The 20624-nt window shown below is 43.7% G+C and overlaps 1 protein-coding gene across 4 annotated transcripts in view; it reads left to right on the top strand.

Annotated features, from left to right (window-relative positions):
* The window catches only part of mylka (myosin, light chain kinase a), a 579206-nt gene that overhangs the window by 268313 nt on the left and 290269 nt on the right, over positions 1–20624 (top strand). For all 4 annotated transcript variants that reach the window (XM_070875645.1, XM_070875646.1, XM_070875644.1 and 1 more), the window contains one exon: positions 14313–14475. In XM_070875645.1, coding sequence (XP_070731746.1) covers positions 14313–14475 — 163 coding nt within the window. The remainder of the gene's footprint in view (positions 1–14312; positions 14476–20624) is intronic.

Here is a 20624-nt window from a genome sequence, read left to right as displayed (position 1 = left end):
CTTTGTTTAAGCATAGTACTCTCGTTTCTGACACAACTTCCTCATCCTCAATCTGTATTACAAATTCAACCATATTGTGATCACTCACTCCGAGAGGATCTTTTACGAGGAGATCGTTTATTTTTCCTGTCTCGTTACACAGGACCAGATCCAAAATGGCATGCTCCCTTGTAGGCTCTGTTACATACTGTTCTAAGAAACAATCCCGTATGCATTCTATGAATTCCTCCTCCAGGCTACCCCCTGCGATTTGATTTGACCAATCGATATGTAGGTTAAAATCCCCCATAACTACTGCCGTTCCTTTTTCACATGCCTCCATTATTCCCTTGATTATTGCCCACCCCACCATGAAGTTATTATTTGGGGGCCTATAAACTATGCCGACCAGTGACTTTTTCCCCTTACTATCTCTAATCTCCACCCACAATGATTCAACATTTTTTCATTGGAGCCAATATCATCCCACACAACTGCCCTGATATCAACCCTTATTAACAGAGCTACCCCACCTCCCTTCCCTTCCTGCCTATCTTTCCGAATCGTCAGATACCCCTGTACGTTTAATTCCCAGTCTTGGCCACCCTGCAACCACATTTCTGTAATGGCCACCAAATCATACCCATTTGTAATGATTTGTGCTGTCAACTCATTTACTTTATTTCTAATGCTGCGTGCATTTAGGTAGAGTGTTTTCATCCTAGTTTTTAAACCATGATTTTTAGTTTTTACCCCTCCTGCAGCCCTTTTATATTCAGTGGTCCTTTTTGTTTCTTGCCTTTGGTTTCTCTGCCCTCCACTTTTACTCATCTCTTTTCTGTCTTTTGTTTTTGTCTCCTTTTTGTTTCCCTCTGTCTCCCTGTATTGGTTCCCATCCCTCTGCCATATTAGTTTAACTCCTCACCAACAGCACGAGCAAACACTCCCCCTAGGACGTTGGTTCCGTTCCTGCCCAAGTGCAGACCGTCCGGTTTGTACTGGTCCCACCTCCCCCAGAACCTGTTCCAATGCCCCATGAATTTCAATCCCTCCCTGCTGCACCACTGCTCAAGCCACGTATTCATCTGTGCTATCCTGCGATTCCTACTCTGACTAGCACGTGGCACTGGTAGCAATCCCGAGATTACTATTTTTGAGGTCCTACTTTTTAATTTAACTCCTAGCTCCTTAAATTCGTCTCGTAGGACCTTATCCCTTTTTTTACCTATGTCGTTGGTACCAATGTGCACCACGACAACTGGCTGTTCTCCCTCCCTTTTCAGAATGTCCTGCACTCGCTCGGAGACATCCTTGACCCTTGCACCAGGGAGGCAACATACCATCCTGGACTCTCGATTGCGGCCGCAGAAACGCCTATCTATTCCCCTTATGATTTAATCCCCTATCACTATCGCTCTCCCACTCTTTTTTATGCCCTCCTGTACAACAGAGCCAGCCACGGTGCCATGAACTTGGCTGCTGTTGCTCTCCCCTAATGAGTCATCTCCCTCAACAGCACTCAAAACAGTGTATCTGTTTTGCAGGGGGATGACCACAGGGACCCCTGCACTAACTTCTTTGTACTACTCTTCCTGCTGGTCTTCCATTCCCTAGCTGGCTGTGGATCCTTCTCATGCGGTAAGACCAATTCACTACACGTGCCACTTATGTCATTCTCAGCATCGTGGATGCTCCAGAGTGAATCCACCCTCAGCTCCAATTCCGCAACGCGGTCCATCAGGAGATGGAGGCGGATACACTTCTTACACATGTAGTTGTAAGGGACACCGGAAGCGTCCCTGAGTTCCCACATGGCACAGGAGGAGCATATCACGTGACCGATCTCTCCTGCCATGCCTTAACCCTTAGATACCCTTAAATTGGTAATAACAATGCTACAGTTTACTTACTGATATAAAAATAAAAAGAAAAGCTACTCACTAATCACCAGCCAATCACTTACCCCATTGGCTGTGACGTCACTTTTTGATTCCTTTCTACTTCTTTTTTGCTTTCTCTCCCGCTGTAGCTGCACCAGTACGCCTTTTATAGGCCGCTCCGACACTGCTCCCACCTCTCACCAACTGCCGCTGACTCTCGAGCTCCCGCTGGGCCTTTTATAGGCCGCTCCAACACTGCTCCCACCTCTCGCCAACTGCCGCTGACTCTCGAGCTCCCGCTGGGCCTTTTATAGGCCGCTCCGACGCTGCTCCCACCTCTCACCAACTGCCACTGACTCTCGAGCTCCCGCTGGGCCTTTTATAGGCCGCTCCGACGCTGCTCCCACCTCTCACCAACTGCCACTGACTCTCGAGCTCCCGCTGGGCCTTTTATAGGCCGCTCCGACGCTGCTCCCACCTCTCACCAACTGCCGCTGACTCTCGAGCTCCCTGGGGCCTTTTATAGGCCGCTCCGACGCTGCTCCCACCTCTCACCAACTGCCGCTGACTCTCGAGCTCCCGCTGGGCCTTTTATAGGCCGCTCCGACGCTGCTCCCACCTCTCACCAACTGCCGCTGACTCTCGAGCTCCCGCTGGGCCTTTTATAGGCCGCTCCGACGCTGCTCCCACCTCTCACCAGTCACCTCTTTACATATTACTCTTTCTGTTATTTTTTTCCAGTCACTTTCCTTTGCACATAACAGCTATAGTCATAGCTCACAAGATACTTCTGGATAAGGAAGGCCATTCAGTACATCCATTCAGAATGAACATAAAGTCATTGCTGTTCAATCAGTTCTTCAGTGATTCCAGGATTTTTGCCTGCGCCATTCTATCCTTGATCAATCAGGGAATCCATTCAGGAAGAAAAACTTCCTGATGTCAATTATAAATTTGTCTCTTACAAATTGAAACCTGTTCTATTGCAATTTAATTTGAAATAATTTTCCAGATTTACCTTTTCCATGCTATTTATAGTCTTTTAGACCAATATAACATCACCCATCAGACATCTGCTCTGAAGGCTAAAGAGCCCATGGGGTAGAAATTCCGCCCCGCCAGAAACGGGGTGTACCTAACATTTTTGATGAGTCTTGGCCGCCACGATGGATGCGGAGGGCGGAGTGTTCACTGCTGTCAGTCATCAGCGTAGCACTGATGACATCATCGCGGTGGTGCATCAGCACGTCTCTCCTCTTCAGTTGCGAGCTCTGCATGTTTTTAAGTTAGGTCCACTGGGCTACCAGGGAGTGTTTCAGCTGGGCCAGCAGCGTGACACCCAAGAGGGGGTGCCAGGCTGCCTGTTGGCGACCCGACCGAACCCGGGGGCGTAATTGCCGGGCTGACCTGGCAGTCGGCCGACAAAAAAAAATAAGATGGCTGCCGCACTGCCATTTCAAAGACAGTGCACTAACAGAAAAAGCTGTCGGGGGCATCACGCGGCGCCCAGTAGATTTTCTCTGCTGAATTTCGCTTCCGGGGTGGGACATCGGCGGTGTGAGCTCTGATGACGCACGAAGGAGGGTTTGGCAGCAGCGAGGCAGAGGTGGGGGGAGCGGGGTGGATGTGGTCACCGCCGGAAAAACCCGTGTGGACAATTTAGCGAACGGCGGTCAGTCCACCAGAGGTCAGCGGCCATTCGACACCACTGCGTGGCTGCCGCTTTCCGGCAGTGAGAGGCCTTTTCAGGAGGCTGAATTTCAGCCCCCATGTTTCTCCAGTCTATCCTTTCATCATCATAGGCAGTCCCTCGAAATGAGGATGACTTGCTTCCATGCCAAAAAGGGATGAGTTCACAGGTGTTTCAATGAAGGACATAGTATTCCAGATCCCGAACTACATCTTTAAGGGTGGAAGATGCCTGTGCGTGGATTTTTTTAATGTGGGGTGGCCGTTGCACACCAGCCACCACATGGGCTTGACAGAGCTCGGTCTGGGTCCAGTGGCAAGGATTACCCAAGACGGCTGGAGACTTTGTAACTCTAAAACTGAAGACCATTCTTGTGACGCTGCTTTGCCCTACCTCCAAGGCTTGACTGTCTCCCTTGTGTCTCAGTGACAAGGACTGTACACAACACTCAAGGTGTAGTTTGAGCAGATCACTGCACAGTTTGATCATGATTTCCTCTGATTTGTATTCTGCTGCTCTGGCGATGTAGCGAGACATGATTTTGTTAATGCTGATGTGCATTGGTCGATAATTTTGAGCATCGAATCTACTAAGACTCAAACAAGCTTTGTTCATAGCTATTTCAATACCATTTATGGCTGTGTTGCTCATTTTCCTTATGTGTAATGTTTTCTATTTTTTTGTATTAAATTTAATCTCACATTTTTCTGCACACTTATATATATGCAGCTCATTCTGTAATTTCTGAGGTGCCGCCTCCAGTTTAGTACCTTCTGGAAATTTCTGGAGTTTCTGAGACCAAGTCACTAGTGTAAATTGGTAATGGTTCCAAAACTCATCCCTCGGGTATCCCACTAATTATTTTCTCGCAACTTGACAGAACTCTTCTAACAATTGTTTTATGCCCTTCAGCCAATTTCTTATCCATAACTGAGATTTATCCTGATATCCACAGTTTAGAGCTTAATGAATAATAGTCTTTGGTGTGTAACTTTATCAAGTACCTTCTGGAAGTCGAGTTAAGATCATGCCAGGGTTTACCACAATCCACTTCGGATGTTACTTCCTCCAAGAATTCCAGGAAGTTGGTCAAACAAGATTTTCCGCTTCTGAATCCACATTAACTGGTGTTAATTAAATTATTATTGTGCAGATAATCTTCAATGATTTGAAATAGGACAACTGGGTCATCCCTTTTGAATATGGGCATCATGTTAACTTATTCCTGATCTGCTAGTACTTCTCCAGTGGCCAGTAACTTCTTCATAATGATTGTCAACACTTCACCTTCTTCTTTTCCTTTACGGCTTTGGAATAAATACCATCTTTCCTTGGGGATTTATTGCTTTTCAGCCTTTTTAGCCTATCTCGAACTTCTATCTCCGTTATATTAAAGTAATTGATTTTGCCTGGATTAACTCTTGTTTGGGGAGGACATGCACTCATGACTTCCCTTGTGAATACTTGTGGGGGAAGTAATCACTCAGAATCTTTACTATTTTGTGTCATGCCCTATTTCAAGCCGGTTTGCATCTTTTATGGTCCTCCCCTCTTCTCTAACTGCCATCTTACAATTGAAATGTTGAAACATTTCTTACTCTTATATTTTGTATCTGTAGCTATGCTCTTTTCTGGGTCTTTCTTTTAAATCATCCTTTTAACCTGTTTGTGTGTTTTCATATCTATCCCAGTGAACCCCTTCCCTTTTCTCCTAACAGAATTTTTAGAAGTATGTTTTATATTCTTTATTTTACTAATAATGTGTTTATTGATCCACTTTGAGTCAATTCAATGTGGTCTGAGCTTTTATTGTGCATGCTCAACACTCTGGGCTGACATTCCGCGCGGTTTCTCCTGCCTCTCCACTGTAACATCAGCAGAAGAACTGCTAAAACCCCAGAAAATCGGTGCCAAGGATGGTAGTGAAGAGAAAGAGCTGGGTGTTGTCAGCATACTTACAAGATGGCTCCATGACAATGAATGATGTTGCTAATGGTTTGCATTTGATGGAAAAGAAGGGGTCCAAATATGGAATCTTGGTGCATATCTGAAGTAACCCTATGGAGCAGGAGCAGAGGCTTTTGCAGGAGATGTGCTGGCCCTATTTGGACAGGTAGGAATGGAACCAAACAAAAGCAGCACCACGGAACTGCCAAGGGCAGTGCTAGCGTGGTGATTCAGAGGAGAGATGTTGGAGGAGGATGGACCAAGTCGAGTATGGTGGTGACATTGAGGAGGACAAGGAAGGATAATCCACTATGATCATAATTATAAAGGATGTCACTAATGATTTTCACCAGGACTGTGCTGGTGCTGAGTGTAGGGTGGAAACTGCAGTGAACAGATTGAAACAATAAATGATAGGAGAACTGGACGTGAAGCTGAGTGGCTACTCCTACCACAGTTAAGACCAGCTAAATCAATACAGTCCAGGAATCAAACTTGGAACCATTTGGTCTGTATGGCTCAGTCTAAGTTGCCTTGAGAAACTAAACCATCTGAAGAGCTATTAAATGCAGAAATGTTTTATGGCAGGGGGTGTGTTATTGTTTTGAAGGAGTTGGACTGAATTTGCAAAATTCAACTTGATCTTAGAAAGTCCAACTTCTAGTTGATAACATCAAATATTACTGTAGTTAAATGTGGATGACATTGCTAATGCTGCTATACTTAAAACCCACTTCAATTAAATTGCATGAAAGCCTACAGTGAAAATAGCCTACAGCAGTCAGGAAATAAGGGAGATTATCTGAACTTCAAAACTTTTAACAGCAGTCCTGTGCAGAGGACTCCTTTCTAACCCAATATGTAAAATCCCCAACAAGGGAGGATTCGCTAGGATCTGGTAATGGGGAATGAACCAGAGAAGATTAGAGAAGTAAAAGTAGGGGAACATCTAGGCAATAGTGACCATAATATAATAAGCTTTAAAATGATAATTGAGAAGGTCAGAAGTATGATGAAAACCATGATAATAGATTGAAGAAAAGCTGATTTTGAGGGTCTGAGAATAGAACTTGGGGAAATAAAATGGGCAACAATATTGGCAAAAAACGATGTGGAGCAGTAATGGGAAACATTTAAAATGGTGTTCAACAGATTGCAGGAACAATATATTCTGCTAAAAGAAAAGAACAAATTAAACATTAATGGGACTCCATGAATGAATAAAGCCATGGGAACAACTGAGGGTAAGGAAAGAGGCATACATTAAGTAAATAGACAGCAGGGGAGTGCATGATGAGGGAGAATATGAAAAGATTAGGAGAAAGTCAAAAAAAAGTAGGAAGGCAAAGGAAAACTATGAAATTAAGTTATCAAGGAACATAAAACAAAATAGTAAAATATTTTACAGGCACATCAATGAAAAAAAAAGGAAGTTTGGAATGGCAATAGGGCCATTAAAGGATAGTATAAGAACAGCATTTAGCCTGTAAGATTTTGTCTTTTCTTTCCACTAAACAGAGTCAAGACTTATCTTTTACAAGTACAGGTTTTAGTCTGTAAAGTCTTAACTCTACACTTTCAGAGTTTGGACTTGAGATAGAACAATACAGACTCAGGATGTTTTTTCACTCAGCCCTATCCAGGGGTTATCTTCACTTAGAATAATCAAAAGAAATACAAGCAATTTACAATAGCATCAAATGCACAATAATTTCCAATTATTAGCCTGCACCAACCTATCCCATTTGAAATACCTTGAAACAGATAAAATTGCCTATCCCCTAAATGATTGATTAATAGAAAGCAAAGTCACTCACAGTGTTAATTCTAGCCGTGGTCAAAGATTGAAAATGAGTCCCCTTTCCCTTTGTTACTGACCAGGTTATCAGTCTCTTGACTCTAGCATTTAACCTCACGTGTTACAGCCATTTTATACTGTTTTTATGGATGTCTGCCCACCGTGTATGCAATTGTCTAGGTTCAAAACAAAGGGACACTCTCTCACAATGAATAGGTCTTTCATTCTCTTATCTCCTGGATAGTCTTTTTCCACAGTTTCCAGACAAGTGTTTTGCAGCTGTGAGGTGTTAAAATTCATGAGAAAGTCTTTTGAATTCGCAAACATTTTAGGTCATTAAAAATGGTGAAGCCAAGTTCAGCCATCTTGGGGCTGTTTGCAAGCACAGTTATTAGCAGAAACTGAGATGAAAAATATGCTGTAGTCTTACAATAGACAAGATAATGCTACAGGTAACGATAGAGATTTGGCAGAAATAGTAAATAATTATTTTGCTTTATTTAGTATTTACATGGGAGATAGAGCAAGTGGACATGACATCGGATGATGAGATTAACAATGAGATAAATGCATTTAAAACAAAAAGAGGAGATATATTAAATAAACTAATCAAACTCAAAGAAGATAAAACCCACTGATCCGGATGAATTGCAACCACACATTTTAAAAGAATCTAGGGAAGAGATAACCGAGGCATTGCTACACATATTTAATAATTCGTTGGAAAAATGTGTAGTACCAGAGGACTGGCAGATATCTAACCAATATTTAAGAAGGGGGATAAAACATTAGGGAATTATAGACCAGTCAGCTTAACAGCAGTGGTAGGAAAAAATAATGCAATCCCTACTAAAGGAGAATATAGAAGAACATCTAGAAACCAAAAATATAGTAATGAATAGTCAGCATGGATTTCAAAAGGGAACGTCTTGCTTGACCAACCTTATTGAATTTTTTTGAAGAGGTAACAGAGAGAGTAGACAATGATAATGCAGTAGATGTAATTTATCTAGATTTTCAAAAGGCCTTCGATAAAGTACCCCATAATAGATTGATGAACAAGGTCAGAGAATACAGAGTCAGGGGACAGATAGCAGAATGGATAGCTAGCTGGCTTCAAGACAGAAAGCAGAGAGTAGGAGTAAAGGGTAGCTATTCATAGTGGCAGAAGGTGGGGAGTGGTATCCCAAAACGATCAGTGCTGGGATCACTGCTGTTCACAGCTTACATTAACGATGTAGACTTTGGAATCAAAAACACAATTTCTAAATTGGCTAATTGTACCAAATTGGGGGCGATAGTCAATACTAAGGAGAACTGCAACTGCCAGTTCATTGGATATATTCAAGAGGGAGTTAGATATGGCCCTTACGGCTAAGGGGATCAAGGGGTATGGAGAGAAAGCGGGAAAGGGGTACTGAGGGAATGATCAGCCATGATCTTATTGAATGGTGGTGTAGGCTCGAAGTACTGAATGGCCCACTCCTGCACCTATTTTCTATGTTTCTAAATTACAGGAGGACATTAATAAACTTGCAGAATGGGCATATAATTAGCAACTGAAGTTCAACACAGATAAATATGAGGTATTACATTTTGCTAGGAAGAATAGGGAGGTCACTTATTACTTGGAGGGTGCGAGTCTAGGTGTGGTAGAGGAACAAAGGGAACTCGGGAGTACAAATACACAAATTACTAACAGTTGGGACACAGGTTAGCAATGCCATAAAAAAAGTAAACCAAGCACTAGAGTTTATTTTTAGAAGTATAGAATTGAAAAGTAGGAAAGTTATGCTAAACTTGTATCGAACCTTGGTTAGACCACACTTGGAGTACTGCTTACAGTTCTGGTCGCCATATTATAAAAAGGATATAGAGGCACTGGAGAGGATTCAGAGAAGATTCACAAGGATGATATCAGAAATGCGAGGTTATACATATCAGGAAAAGATGAACAGGCTGGGTCACAAAAGAAGACTGAGGGGTGATCAATAGAGGTCTTTAAAATTATGAAAGGTTTTGATAGAGTGGATACAGAGAGAATGTTTCCACTTGTGGGGACGAACATAACATGAGGCCATCAATATAAGATAGTCACCAAGAAATCCAATTGAGAATTCAGAAGAAACTTCTTTACCAAAAAAGTGTGGTGAGAATGTGGAACTCGCTACCACAGGGAAGGATTGAAGCGAATATTACCAATACATTTAAGGGAAGGCTAAACAAGCATATGAGGGAGAAGGGAATAGAGGGTTATGCTGGTAGATTTAGATGAGGAATGATGGGAGGAGGGTTGAGTGGAGCATTAAGGCCGCCATGGACTGGTTGGGCCGAATGGCCTGTTTCTGTGTTGCATATCCTATGTAAAAGAAAAGAAGTGTCATTATATAAGTGGTAATGAGCAAAAGAGTTCAACAATTTGGGTAGATATAGATAATAAATCAGCCAAAATGCAATAAGGAAAAAAACGGCATTCTAACAGACATCAGTTATGAGTAGGGTCATCGTTTTATGCCTATTCCATATTATTATTAATATTCTCAGTTAGCTGTACAAGGTGACAGGAATTTGAAGACTGTATGTTACAAATCAAACATCAGTATGATAACTTGCCGGAGTCTGAACAACAGACAGCGGGATTAATGTTGCAGTAATTTTGCATCATGATTTTAATTGCAGACGTGTGACCTGGGAATATTTTAAATCTCAAATCCATTCTTCATTTCCATTTCTGACAACATCAGGACATTGAGAAACTGATATAACTGATTCTATCTTATGCTTGTGATTTGTGGTCAAAAATATGAATTCCAACTAGAATGTGGTGTGGAGATGCACCAGAGTTAGATGGATATGCTCCAGTTTTACCTACCAATTGGACATGTTGTTGCCACATAATTTTAAAAATATATTTTTTGTGACATCACAGATGAACATTTGCTGTATCTTACATTTGCATCAGAAGTGCAAAGCACAAATGGAATTGTAGCCATAAGTATTTAGAAACACGGAGCTAAATTGGATAGCCACCGAAAATGGGCGCAGGGATCGCGATGCGCGATTAGCCCATGCCCATTGTTTAAAGTACAGGCAACACGCCATCTTCATGCTGCCTGCTTAATAGCATGATTGCTGCATGCAGCCAGTGCTAACCGTACTGTTCATTGGCTGCACTCATCAGCAGGGGGCCCAAAATTCATAACTTCCTAGCTCTTCTTAAAGCTAGCTTGCACCTCTTAAAGGGGAGATGCATTGTGGCTGGAGCAGGTATTGGGAGTTGTGCAGGAAGTGAATCTGTCCTGGGAAAAAGCGAGGAATAGCACAACATGGGAGAGAGCGGGCCCCAAGATTTTCCAATGCTGTATTGGAGGTCCTGGCAGAGGAGGTGGAAAGGAGGAGAGATGTACTGTATCTGCAGGGGGCCAGGAGGTCCTCCAGACACATCATCAAAAGGTAGTAGGACCAGATAGCCATGGAGGTCAATGCCAGGAGTCGAATCCCGAGGACCTGGATGCAGTGGTGCAAAAAGTTTAATGACCTCACATGAGCAGTCAAGGTCAGTTGAATGCATCTTCAAATGTCATATCCTACCAACTGCACCACTAGCCTCAACCACTGTTCAATTCATCACACACCTATCACTCACCTACCAACAATCTATCAATCAGGACTCATGTCTCACATTCATAGATGCCACCACACCCTCACACATGTAGCACTGCTGCAAGCTTCACACCCACATCTCACAGCTTGCACACACTGCCAGCTATTCAAGCATGACAACCACAACAGCCAAACAGATTGTATGATACTGACACACTTCCCTGACTCTTGCAAGACGAGGTGGCGCACAACAGGAGGCAGCAGGAGCTAACACGAGGGGGTGCAGGCACGCCTGCATGTCCTAACCCTCATGGAGGAGACGGTGCTGGTCATTATTGCAACAGCCATAGCCAGCGGCGGAGTTGAAACCATTGAATGTGATGGTATCCTCATACCTAATTCTCCTTCTCACATCCCACTTCCTCCTCATCTCACAATCTCTTCTGACTTACAAGCTGCAAATGCTGTAAGCATGCACTTCTTACTTTACCCCCTCCCCTCACCACAACCTTATCCTTGTGCCTTATACCTTTCAGATACCCAAGAACTGCAACTTGGCCAGGCAGTGGAGGAACACCAAGAGGAGAGTGATGAGGAAGGCACACCATCACTTGATTTCATACTTGCAGATATCAGCTCAGATACTGATACTGCACGTATCTTAGAGGATAGCATAGAGGCGGGATCTGCACATGGTGAGACACCGAGCATGAGCGCGCTGCAGCCAGGGCAGGAGGAAAGGATAGCGCAGGTGCCAGCTCACCAGAGGGCGAGGTCGTACATGGGTTCTGCTGCAGAGGGCTCAAATGAGCACTTCGATGGGGAAGACTACAGAAGAAGGTTGATGGGCATATACAATGAAATGCTTGGTGCATTGGGAGGCCTGCCAAAAAATCTGCGTTCATTGTCAAGGAGCATGGAAGAGTCTGGCCCAACTTGGCACAGGGCTTTGCGCATAGCTTGGAGCCCATCTTTTCCAGCAAGGAAGTGGTGGCCAATTCCATGAGCACACTTGTGGACCCAAGCATGATGCTGCGTCTGATGGCTGATGTCTCAGCTTCCATTGCAGCTTCCACCCAACATCAGACTGCTGCCATCATAGCTCTGGATACCAGTGTGCAAAGTGGCTCCCAAGGCATTATAGTCCTCCTGCAACCTGTTCTGCAACAGATCTGCTCCCTAAAAACCTTCTGCAGATATGGCCTCCTGCTGAGAGCCCTTCTCCCCCTCCTCCTTCTCGCTCTTCAATCAGCTTGTCCTGTGCTGCGTGGCTTCTGATCATTCTCTCTGTCATGCTCAATGTCAAGAGGAAGCTTTACTAGGCAACCATTGTCTGGGAGAAAGTGGTTTGTGCAGAAACCTTGAGGTCCTTCAGCACCTGCAACATCACTCCCTGTAGACTTTTGCAACTTGAAACAACTATGGAAAGCACAAAACTCGTAGAATTGTACCAACAGCCAGAAGAAATAAACCATCAACTAACCTGTAAGTAGTTGATGATCCTTTTAAGTAACGCTGGTGGAGAGTCCTTCATGCAGCTTAATGGGTGTTCAGCTGTGTGAGTTTAAGAGAGGGCATCAGCTGGAGCATGGAGGTCCAAAAGGGCAGCGTGGCATCAATTCAGCGTTGCCCGCTGATTAACGTCATGAACCTGCTCTGCATACTTCTGGTGGATGTTAGCTTTCACCGATATGATGTCCCGCACGATTCATGGCAGAAGTGTGTGTGTGTGCACTTTGGTCCCCGAATGGCACCCGTAGCGTTCAAACAACGGACATTACCGAGCCTAATTTCGCGCCCACAGGCTCTAGTGTTCTGAATTGAAATTCAATTTTATCTGTTCTGACAGAAGTGAAACCACTTCAGGACCTCCCCTATATCAAATTGGGCAGCATTGTGATGAAGAATGGTAGAAAATCCAGTATGGAGGCCTACTACATTCAAGTTTCCTTCCCCGCCCCAGCAGACCCTTTACTGTGTTGCATAATTAAATGGCAGTGTGGAGCAAAGCCGTGCAAGCCATCTTGCCTTCTGTTCCTATTACCACTGGCCCCAGGTATGGCCAGGAAAGGGGTGCCATAGTTCCTGAGGCAGTGGCAGAAGGCTCTTGAACACCCTTTTGAACAGAGAAGTGCCAATAGTGAGTACCACTCCTTACCCTCAGTCCTCAAAACTTTAGCTGATTTTATGCCTTGGATCTTTGGAGGCAGATCTTCTGTCCCTTTAAAGTTGCTTCCATCTCTTCAGTTGCTGCAGTGGTTGTCCCACTGCGACACTGTGACACCTCTCTTCCCCCGGCAAAGGTTGGCGCCGTCTTGTTGGTATTGTTCTCACCTTGTATAATGAATGAGGTTCAACCCATGAAATTTGTTAGGGGTCACTGTGCTTAGGCCAGCAGGCAGAAATCTTGTCCACTGTGCCTGGGGAAGGGTGAGGGAAACCCAACCCAGCAGATCTCCTCATGTTGAGGTTTGTTATACTTACATTTTACATTTTAAAAATGGAGCCAGTTGTCAAAAGTGTTTACTGCCTATAAATGTCTATCTTCATACTATGTAGTGTTTGCACAAGGGTTCAAATCCCGTACTTTCACAGCCAATGCTTAGACTTTTTAAGTTAAGGGTCAAGTTAACATCAATATGATGTAATGATACAAATGGGGCAAATTCTCATTATTAGTGCTTCTTCTGCTACTGCTGGGAAAGGTGAAGGCAAAGCACAAGTTACAGATCCTGGCAGAGAAGTTTAACCATATTTACAATACTCCTGCTTTGTCTAGAGCTTTTACAGATATCCTAAGCAGATTTATTTACAGTTTTGTTTTAAGTACTACGGGGCCAACTTTTGACTTGCTATTGCCCATTCACGGCTATAAATGGGCCAGTCAAGGGATCAAAATCGTGGGAAAAATTGCAGATTTACAGCTGAAGACATTTCCATTCCAGTTTTGACCGTCTATTTAAATGAAGCCCGACCTACAAATTGATCTGCCATCCTGCCAACATGATCACACCAAATTCGTCCCCTCAATATCCTGGAACCATTTTAGGTAATGATATCTCCTGAAACAAGAAAAACACTCACTCATTGCACTGAATGTTTTAACAGCTGATTGAGGCATTTATCTGATTCTCTATCCCATAATACTTGTGATAACATTGAGCTTCTCAAATCCATCACAGTGCATTTTTAGCTACTCCAAGAGCCAATTCTAAAACCAAATACCTATCATAAATATTATCTATATTGCTAAAGAACACATGTATATCATCACAAAAGATTTTTAAACTGGGTCTTAGCCATGGCTGGACAATACCAAAATTTTCCATCAAAGTTACAATAATTTTCTTTATATTTATAAAGTGCAAATAGTAAAAGTAAGTCATGAAAAAGGTTTTCTTTCATTTATTTGCAGTCGATATTCTGGTCCATCAATTGAAAATAGACCCAGTATCTGGGGTGAGAGCCCACCAAAATTTGTCATGAAACCAACACGACTGATTGTCAAAGAAGGACAGAATGGCAAATTCTCCTGTAAGATAACAGGTAGACCTCATCCTCAAGTAACTTGGCTGAAGGTAAAGCAAGTTTGGTCTCCAATACTATGTAACACTGCTTTTAAAGAACTGTAGTCATTTATGAAATAGAATGTGTTAACTGAATAATGTTTTAAGGAGTTCTCGGCATTAAATTTCTTCTGACACCTCTGCCCAATCTACTAAGCTATGTGTGTATTTCTGAAGTTGCTTACAGTCCTTTAGCTACCATTTATATTAACCCCTTGAAAAACCTTGCCTGATACCTTATTGCACAATTACATTATCCTTTTTCCACCTCTGTAACATTGCCCACCTCCGCCCCTGCCTCAGCTCTTCTGTTGCTGAAACCCTCATTCATGCCTTTGTTACCTCCTAGACTTGACTACTCCAACTCACTCCTGGCCAGCCTTCCACATTCTACACTACGTAAACTTGAGGTCATCCAAAACTCCAGCCCATGTACTAACCCACACCAAGTCAAGATCACTCATCACCCCTGTACTTTCTGATCTACATTGGCTCCCAGTTAAACAACGCCTCGATTTCAAAATTCTCATCCTTGTTTACAAATCACTCCATGGACGTGCCCCTCCCTAGCTCTGTAATCTTTTTCAGCATCACAAGCACACAAGATGTCTGCGCTCCTCAAATTCTGGAACATCCCTCATTATAATTTCTCAACCATCGGTGGACGTGCCTTCAGCTGCTTGGGCCCTAAGCTCTGGAACTCCCTGCCTAAACCTCTCCGTCTCTCTACCTCTCTTTCCTCCTTTAAGATGCTCGTTAAAACTTACCTCTTTAAACGAGCTTTTGATCATCCGCCTTAATTTCTTCTGTAGCTCGGTGTCAAATTTATCTGTTTGTCTGTAACACTGTTGTGAAGCGCCTTGGGACGTTTTACTATGTTAAAGGTGCTATATAAATAAAAGTTATTATTATGTATTGACTTCCTAGGTTTTTAAATTAGTCTCTGATATTTAAGCCTTTCATAATTAACAATTTCATTCGATGGATTTTATTGATTTCCTTCATAATTTTGAAAACTTTAATTAGATCACCATGAACTCTCTTTTTCAAAGAAAGCCCCACTTTCCACAACCTTTCAGAGCCAGAATCATTGTTGCTTGCTATCTTGCCATCTCAAGGGCAGTAATATCCTTCCAATGTTTAGATAACCAGAATTCCACAGAGAGCTAATTAGTGCCCTTTATAGCAACAGTGCCTTAATTGAGTTTTTAAAAAAATGGAAATTAAGCAATTAAACACTAATGTGACACCTTGGATGAATAAAGACAGAAAAGAAAAATTGAGGGTAAGTAAAGAGGCATACACTAAAGGCACGGACAGCAGGGAAGAGCATGACCAGGGAAAATACGAAGAGATGAGGAGAGAAGTCAAAAAACTATTAGGAAGGCAAAAGGGAATTGTGAAATTAAATTGTCAAGGAACATAAAACTAAATTGTAAAATATTCTACAGGCACATAAATAAAAAAAGGAACTTCGGGATGGGAATAGGGCAGGATAAAATCACAGGCAGCAATAGTGAAATAGCAGAAAAATCAAATAATTACTTTGGGCTGAATTTTGCGGGGGGGTTAGTGGCACGATCAGTGGAGGGTCAGGTGGGAAAGTGTATTTTTTCCCCCAGTGGGTGGGGACACCAAATGTTGGGTCTGTCAGCGCTGAGCAGACCTGACACGCAGTGGCGGGGAAGGCAATTAAAATCATTAGGGCAATTAAAATCATTAGTGGCTTGTTTACAACCACTATTGGATTTGACAGGTCGCCCACTGGTTTCCCGCTGTGCCTAGACTTCGTCTGTAAAGCTGAGGTGGGAGGTCAGTGGCCATTGAATGAGTTGACAGCTTAAAATGTCAAGTCAAAGCTCCCAGCTGATTGAGAAATGTTCCCTTAACCACTAGCTTCTCTAAACTGCATTTCTACTACAGATTCAGAAAGCTGCAAATCTTTACACAAGTCTCCATCCAGTCTGACCTCATTACCTCTCCCACCATTGACTGCTTCTGTCATCTTTACTTCATCTGCCATCTATTCCATCAGCATGGGTGCCCTTGAAACTCCCTCACCCTGGTCCTCAGAATCGCAGAATGATCAACCCCAACCCCCTGAAATGCATCTATACTATTCGCATCAACCACTCCATGTGGTAGTGAGATCCACATTCTCACCACTCTTTGGTTAAAGAAGTTTCTTCTGAATTCCCCATCTTGGTGACTATCTTATATTGATGCCCTCTAGCTTTGCTCTTCCCACAAGTGGAAACACTCTCACTGTATCTACTCTTTCATAATTTTAGGCCACCCCTCAGCATTCTCTTTTCTAGAGGAAAAAAAAGAGACCCATCCTGGTCATCCTTTCCTGATGCATTTCTGGCATCATCCTTGTAATTCTTTTTTACACCCTCCCCAGTGCCTCTATATCCTTTTTATAATATGGCGACCAGAACTATACACAGCACTCTCTGGCTGCCATCTCGCCAACCTTGGCGAGTCTGGGGCGGTCGGTGGGGGTGACGAAGCAGTTCTTGGCTCCAGCCCATACAGTATGAAGAATCTTCCATTGATGGGGCTTGTTAGACCCACCTGCGAGGTACCTGCCAATTGAAGGAAGCGGGTCTGATGATGTCATTTGATGGCTCGTCATCAACCGGTTTTCTTAAAGGGACCATGGCCAAATTTATTTTGACATTTGTGCTGTCAGTGGTCTACAGCATTGAGGTGCTACAAACACCTGACGGCTGCACCCAGGCTTTCCCATGACTCCCTCCAAATGCTTATGTAGGGAGTCACAACATGTAAGGAGGTTCTCTTCCCTCAAGAGACCTCCCCAGGACACCAATGCAGCCTGGCTGCACATTGCATAGGAGGGCACAAGCAAGGATATCGTTGGGAGGACCTGGCTGCAGTGGCGCAAACCTTTCAATGATCTCGGTAGATCATGAAACATTACTGCAAAGCCACATTCAACCTCATTCTGCTTTGCATCCCCATCACTCTTCCCTACTCTACTCCTGCACATCCTTACTCACACCAACTTACCTTGCACCTCCACCCATCCCTCGCTCTCTATCTATAATTACAAGATCCCTATCTCACTAGCTACCCATCACACTCACAATCATACCAACTGACAACACACAAGAGTAGGCACTTGGGTCTTTTAGCCAATGTTAATGTAGAGTTTGTGCTAATGTGTTGTCAAACATTGAAATCTTTAGTTTAAAACTTCGTGTTCTTGGACAGATTCGTGTGAACATTTGGAAATGAGTTGTAGTGAATGGTGAGACATAATGCTGATGAGTGTGAAAGGAATGACTTGGGCATTGCAGGAATGCTTTATGGTCTTGGTGTGAGGTGGTGCCAACCTGGCACATCATGTGGTAGCCAGGGTGTACAGCGCCAAGTGAAGTAAGTCTGGCCATGGTGAGACCATTCCTGTTGTCCCGGGCAGCAATGTGGTCACGTGCTGATGCCCTGTGTCCTGTGCACCATCAGGCGATTGCTTGGAGGTTTAGTGTTGTTGGTAGTGATGCTGGTGTGTTTAGTGATGTTCGTGGTGGGATTCTGAGGACCAAGGTGAGATTTTTTCAAGGGCACCGATGCTAATGGAATAGATGGCAGCTGAAGTTGAGATGACAGAAGCAATCTGTCAATGGTGAGAGAGTTGCTCCAAGGAGGTGACAGTGGATAGAGAGTTCACTGCAAACACTTCCAAACTGCATACAGCTCAAAAGTGTCATCCAATTCCTGAAGGCTTCAGCTTCCAAGATTGGTAAGTGAACAGCTGTGAAATGGTAGCTTTTATACCACATCTGCAGTTGTCAACTAGTCAAAGCAATGGAGAGTCACTGAGAACCCAACACACTTACCCGATGTGAAGCCCAAGCAACGGAAAGATTGTTAAAAATTTGGTTAAATCTTTTGGAGCTTGTAAAATGCTGCTTAAATAGGTTTAAGCAGCTTGTTAACTATCACAATTGCCTGACCTGTTGTTTAGTGCCGGGTCTGCAATCCGCAGCGGACCCAGCACTTGAGAAATTCACAAGGAGGTGGGTTAAGAACGGACTTCCGCACCACTGTCATTCACAACCATTTTGACAGCGGGCCCACCTCCAAACTCACACTCGCAGTGCTGGTAAGATTCCAGCCAAAGTATGATCTAACCAAAGTTCGATACATGTTTAATCTAACTTCTCTACTGGTCAATTCTATCTCTCTAGAATTAAACCCTATTGCTTGGTTTGCTTTTCTTTAAAAGACCTTATTTACCTGCGTCGCTACGTTTAATGATTTGTGTATACCTCACACTTATCTGTGTTGAAATTCATTTGCTAGTCAATTGCCCATTCTGTATTAATGTCTTTTTACAATTTGTTGCAGCCCTCCTCAGTATTGTCTATCTCCCCTCCCCACAGAATTTGGTGTCATCTGCAAAATTAGAAATTGTGTTTTGGATTCCAAAGTCTAAATCATGAATATAAATTTTTAACAACAGTGATCCTTGTGGGACCCCACATTCCACCTTCTGCCACTCTGAATAGCTACCCTTTACCCCTATTCTCTGCTTTCTGTCGTGCAGCCAGCTAGCTATCCATTCTGTTACTTCCCCTTAACTCCACATGCTCTGACCTTATTCAAAAGCTTATTATGTGGCACCTTATTGAAGGTCTTTTGTTTACAAACTTTCTTCTTGTCCTCTCATAGGGCTCAATTTTCGGCGAGCCCGTTTTCTGGCGTACTTGCCCGAGTTGTGCCGCTTAATTACGTGAATAGATGCGCCAGGGAAAAAATCTTCGTAGTTTCCCTGATGTTTGGCCTCTAATCTGCAGCCGCGCAGCGTGGCCAGTCGTCTCAGGGGGTGGAGCCTGCGGTCTGCGCTGGAATAAGGAGCCGGGCCTTCTGCGTATGCGTGGGGGGGAAAAAGTGACGTTCTTGACGTCGCTGAAATGGCCGCGCATGTGCAGTAGAGCTCCGAGTCAGAGAGACTTCCCTCGCTTCATATAGTGTGTAACCTTCGAGGTCTGTCTTCTCAGATAGATAATGATGGATGATGTGAGTGGAAGAGAAAGTTACAACAGGAAGATAAAAGGAGAACAGAAAGAAATCTTTTGAAGGGCAAAGCCCCAAAGTGTTGGACAACATCAAGGTTGAAAAAGAAAGAAGGTGCATTTATCAAGATGAACAAATAATGGTTAGGTGACAGTGCAATAGATTTCAAGAAGCTGTAGATTATAACACACAGTCTCTCCCCCCCGGGCCTCTCCGGTGTCTTCTCGCTGCTCTATGGCCCCCGATGCCGGCCAGTTCGCTCCCTCCCCCCCCATCCCCAGCCTCCCGTTCTGCTCCCTAGCCCTGGCCGAAGGGCTTGCCGGTGCGTTCTCCCGCCCTTAGCCCAGGCCGAGTGGCCTCCCGGTCCGCTCCCTTGCCCCTAGCCCAGGCCGAGTGGTCTCCTCCCTCCCGGTCCCCGCACCTAACTACACCCGAAAGGCTTGCCCCCCCACCCCCTCTCCCTCCCCCACCTCTCTCTCCCTCCCCCACCTCTCTCTCCCCATCTCTCTTACCTTTCCTTCTGCTGCTGTCCGGGCACCTGCTGCACTTACCTGCGCCGATTTCCTTACCTGCGCTGATGTCTTTAACTCTCCGCAAGGGTTTTCTCAAGTGGCCACATACGCTGGCCTAAGTAGAAATGGAGTAGCTATTAATTGGCCAAAGTTGCCTGAATGGCCAGAATTGACGTAGGTGACTGGTAACGCCCCCTTTTGAGCAAAAAAAAACTACCTAAAAAAAATGTAACTAAGTCAGTTACGTTGGTGCAAATTGCTTGGAGGAAACTGGGGATTTTTAAGTTGGGCCAGAAAAAACAGCGTACTCCAAAAAAATGGAGCAAATACTGGGGAAAATTGAGCCCAAAGAAGAGAAATAAAATAAAAGTACAAACAATCTGTCTAATCTTATATCCTATATTACACGTACCAGGCCATTTTCTCAAGATTTAATTATTTGTATCTGTAATTATCTCCCGAATTCTCAATTCATTCCTAACTAGAAATTCATTAGATAATTAACACAATATTCCATAACTCTGAGAGGAAACAAAACTTATAAAAATTTTGCATAAGTCCACATATGTTGATGATTCCTGAGCTAAAGTAACAGGATCTGAAAAT

Source organism: Pristiophorus japonicus, chromosome 3 (genome assembly GCF_044704955.1).
Source record: "Pristiophorus japonicus isolate sPriJap1 chromosome 3, sPriJap1.hap1, whole genome shotgun sequence".
NCBI classification, from domain to species: Eukaryota; Metazoa; Chordata; class Chondrichthyes; family Pristiophoridae; genus Pristiophorus; species Pristiophorus japonicus.
This window is presented reverse-complemented; position numbering and strand designations above follow the sequence as displayed.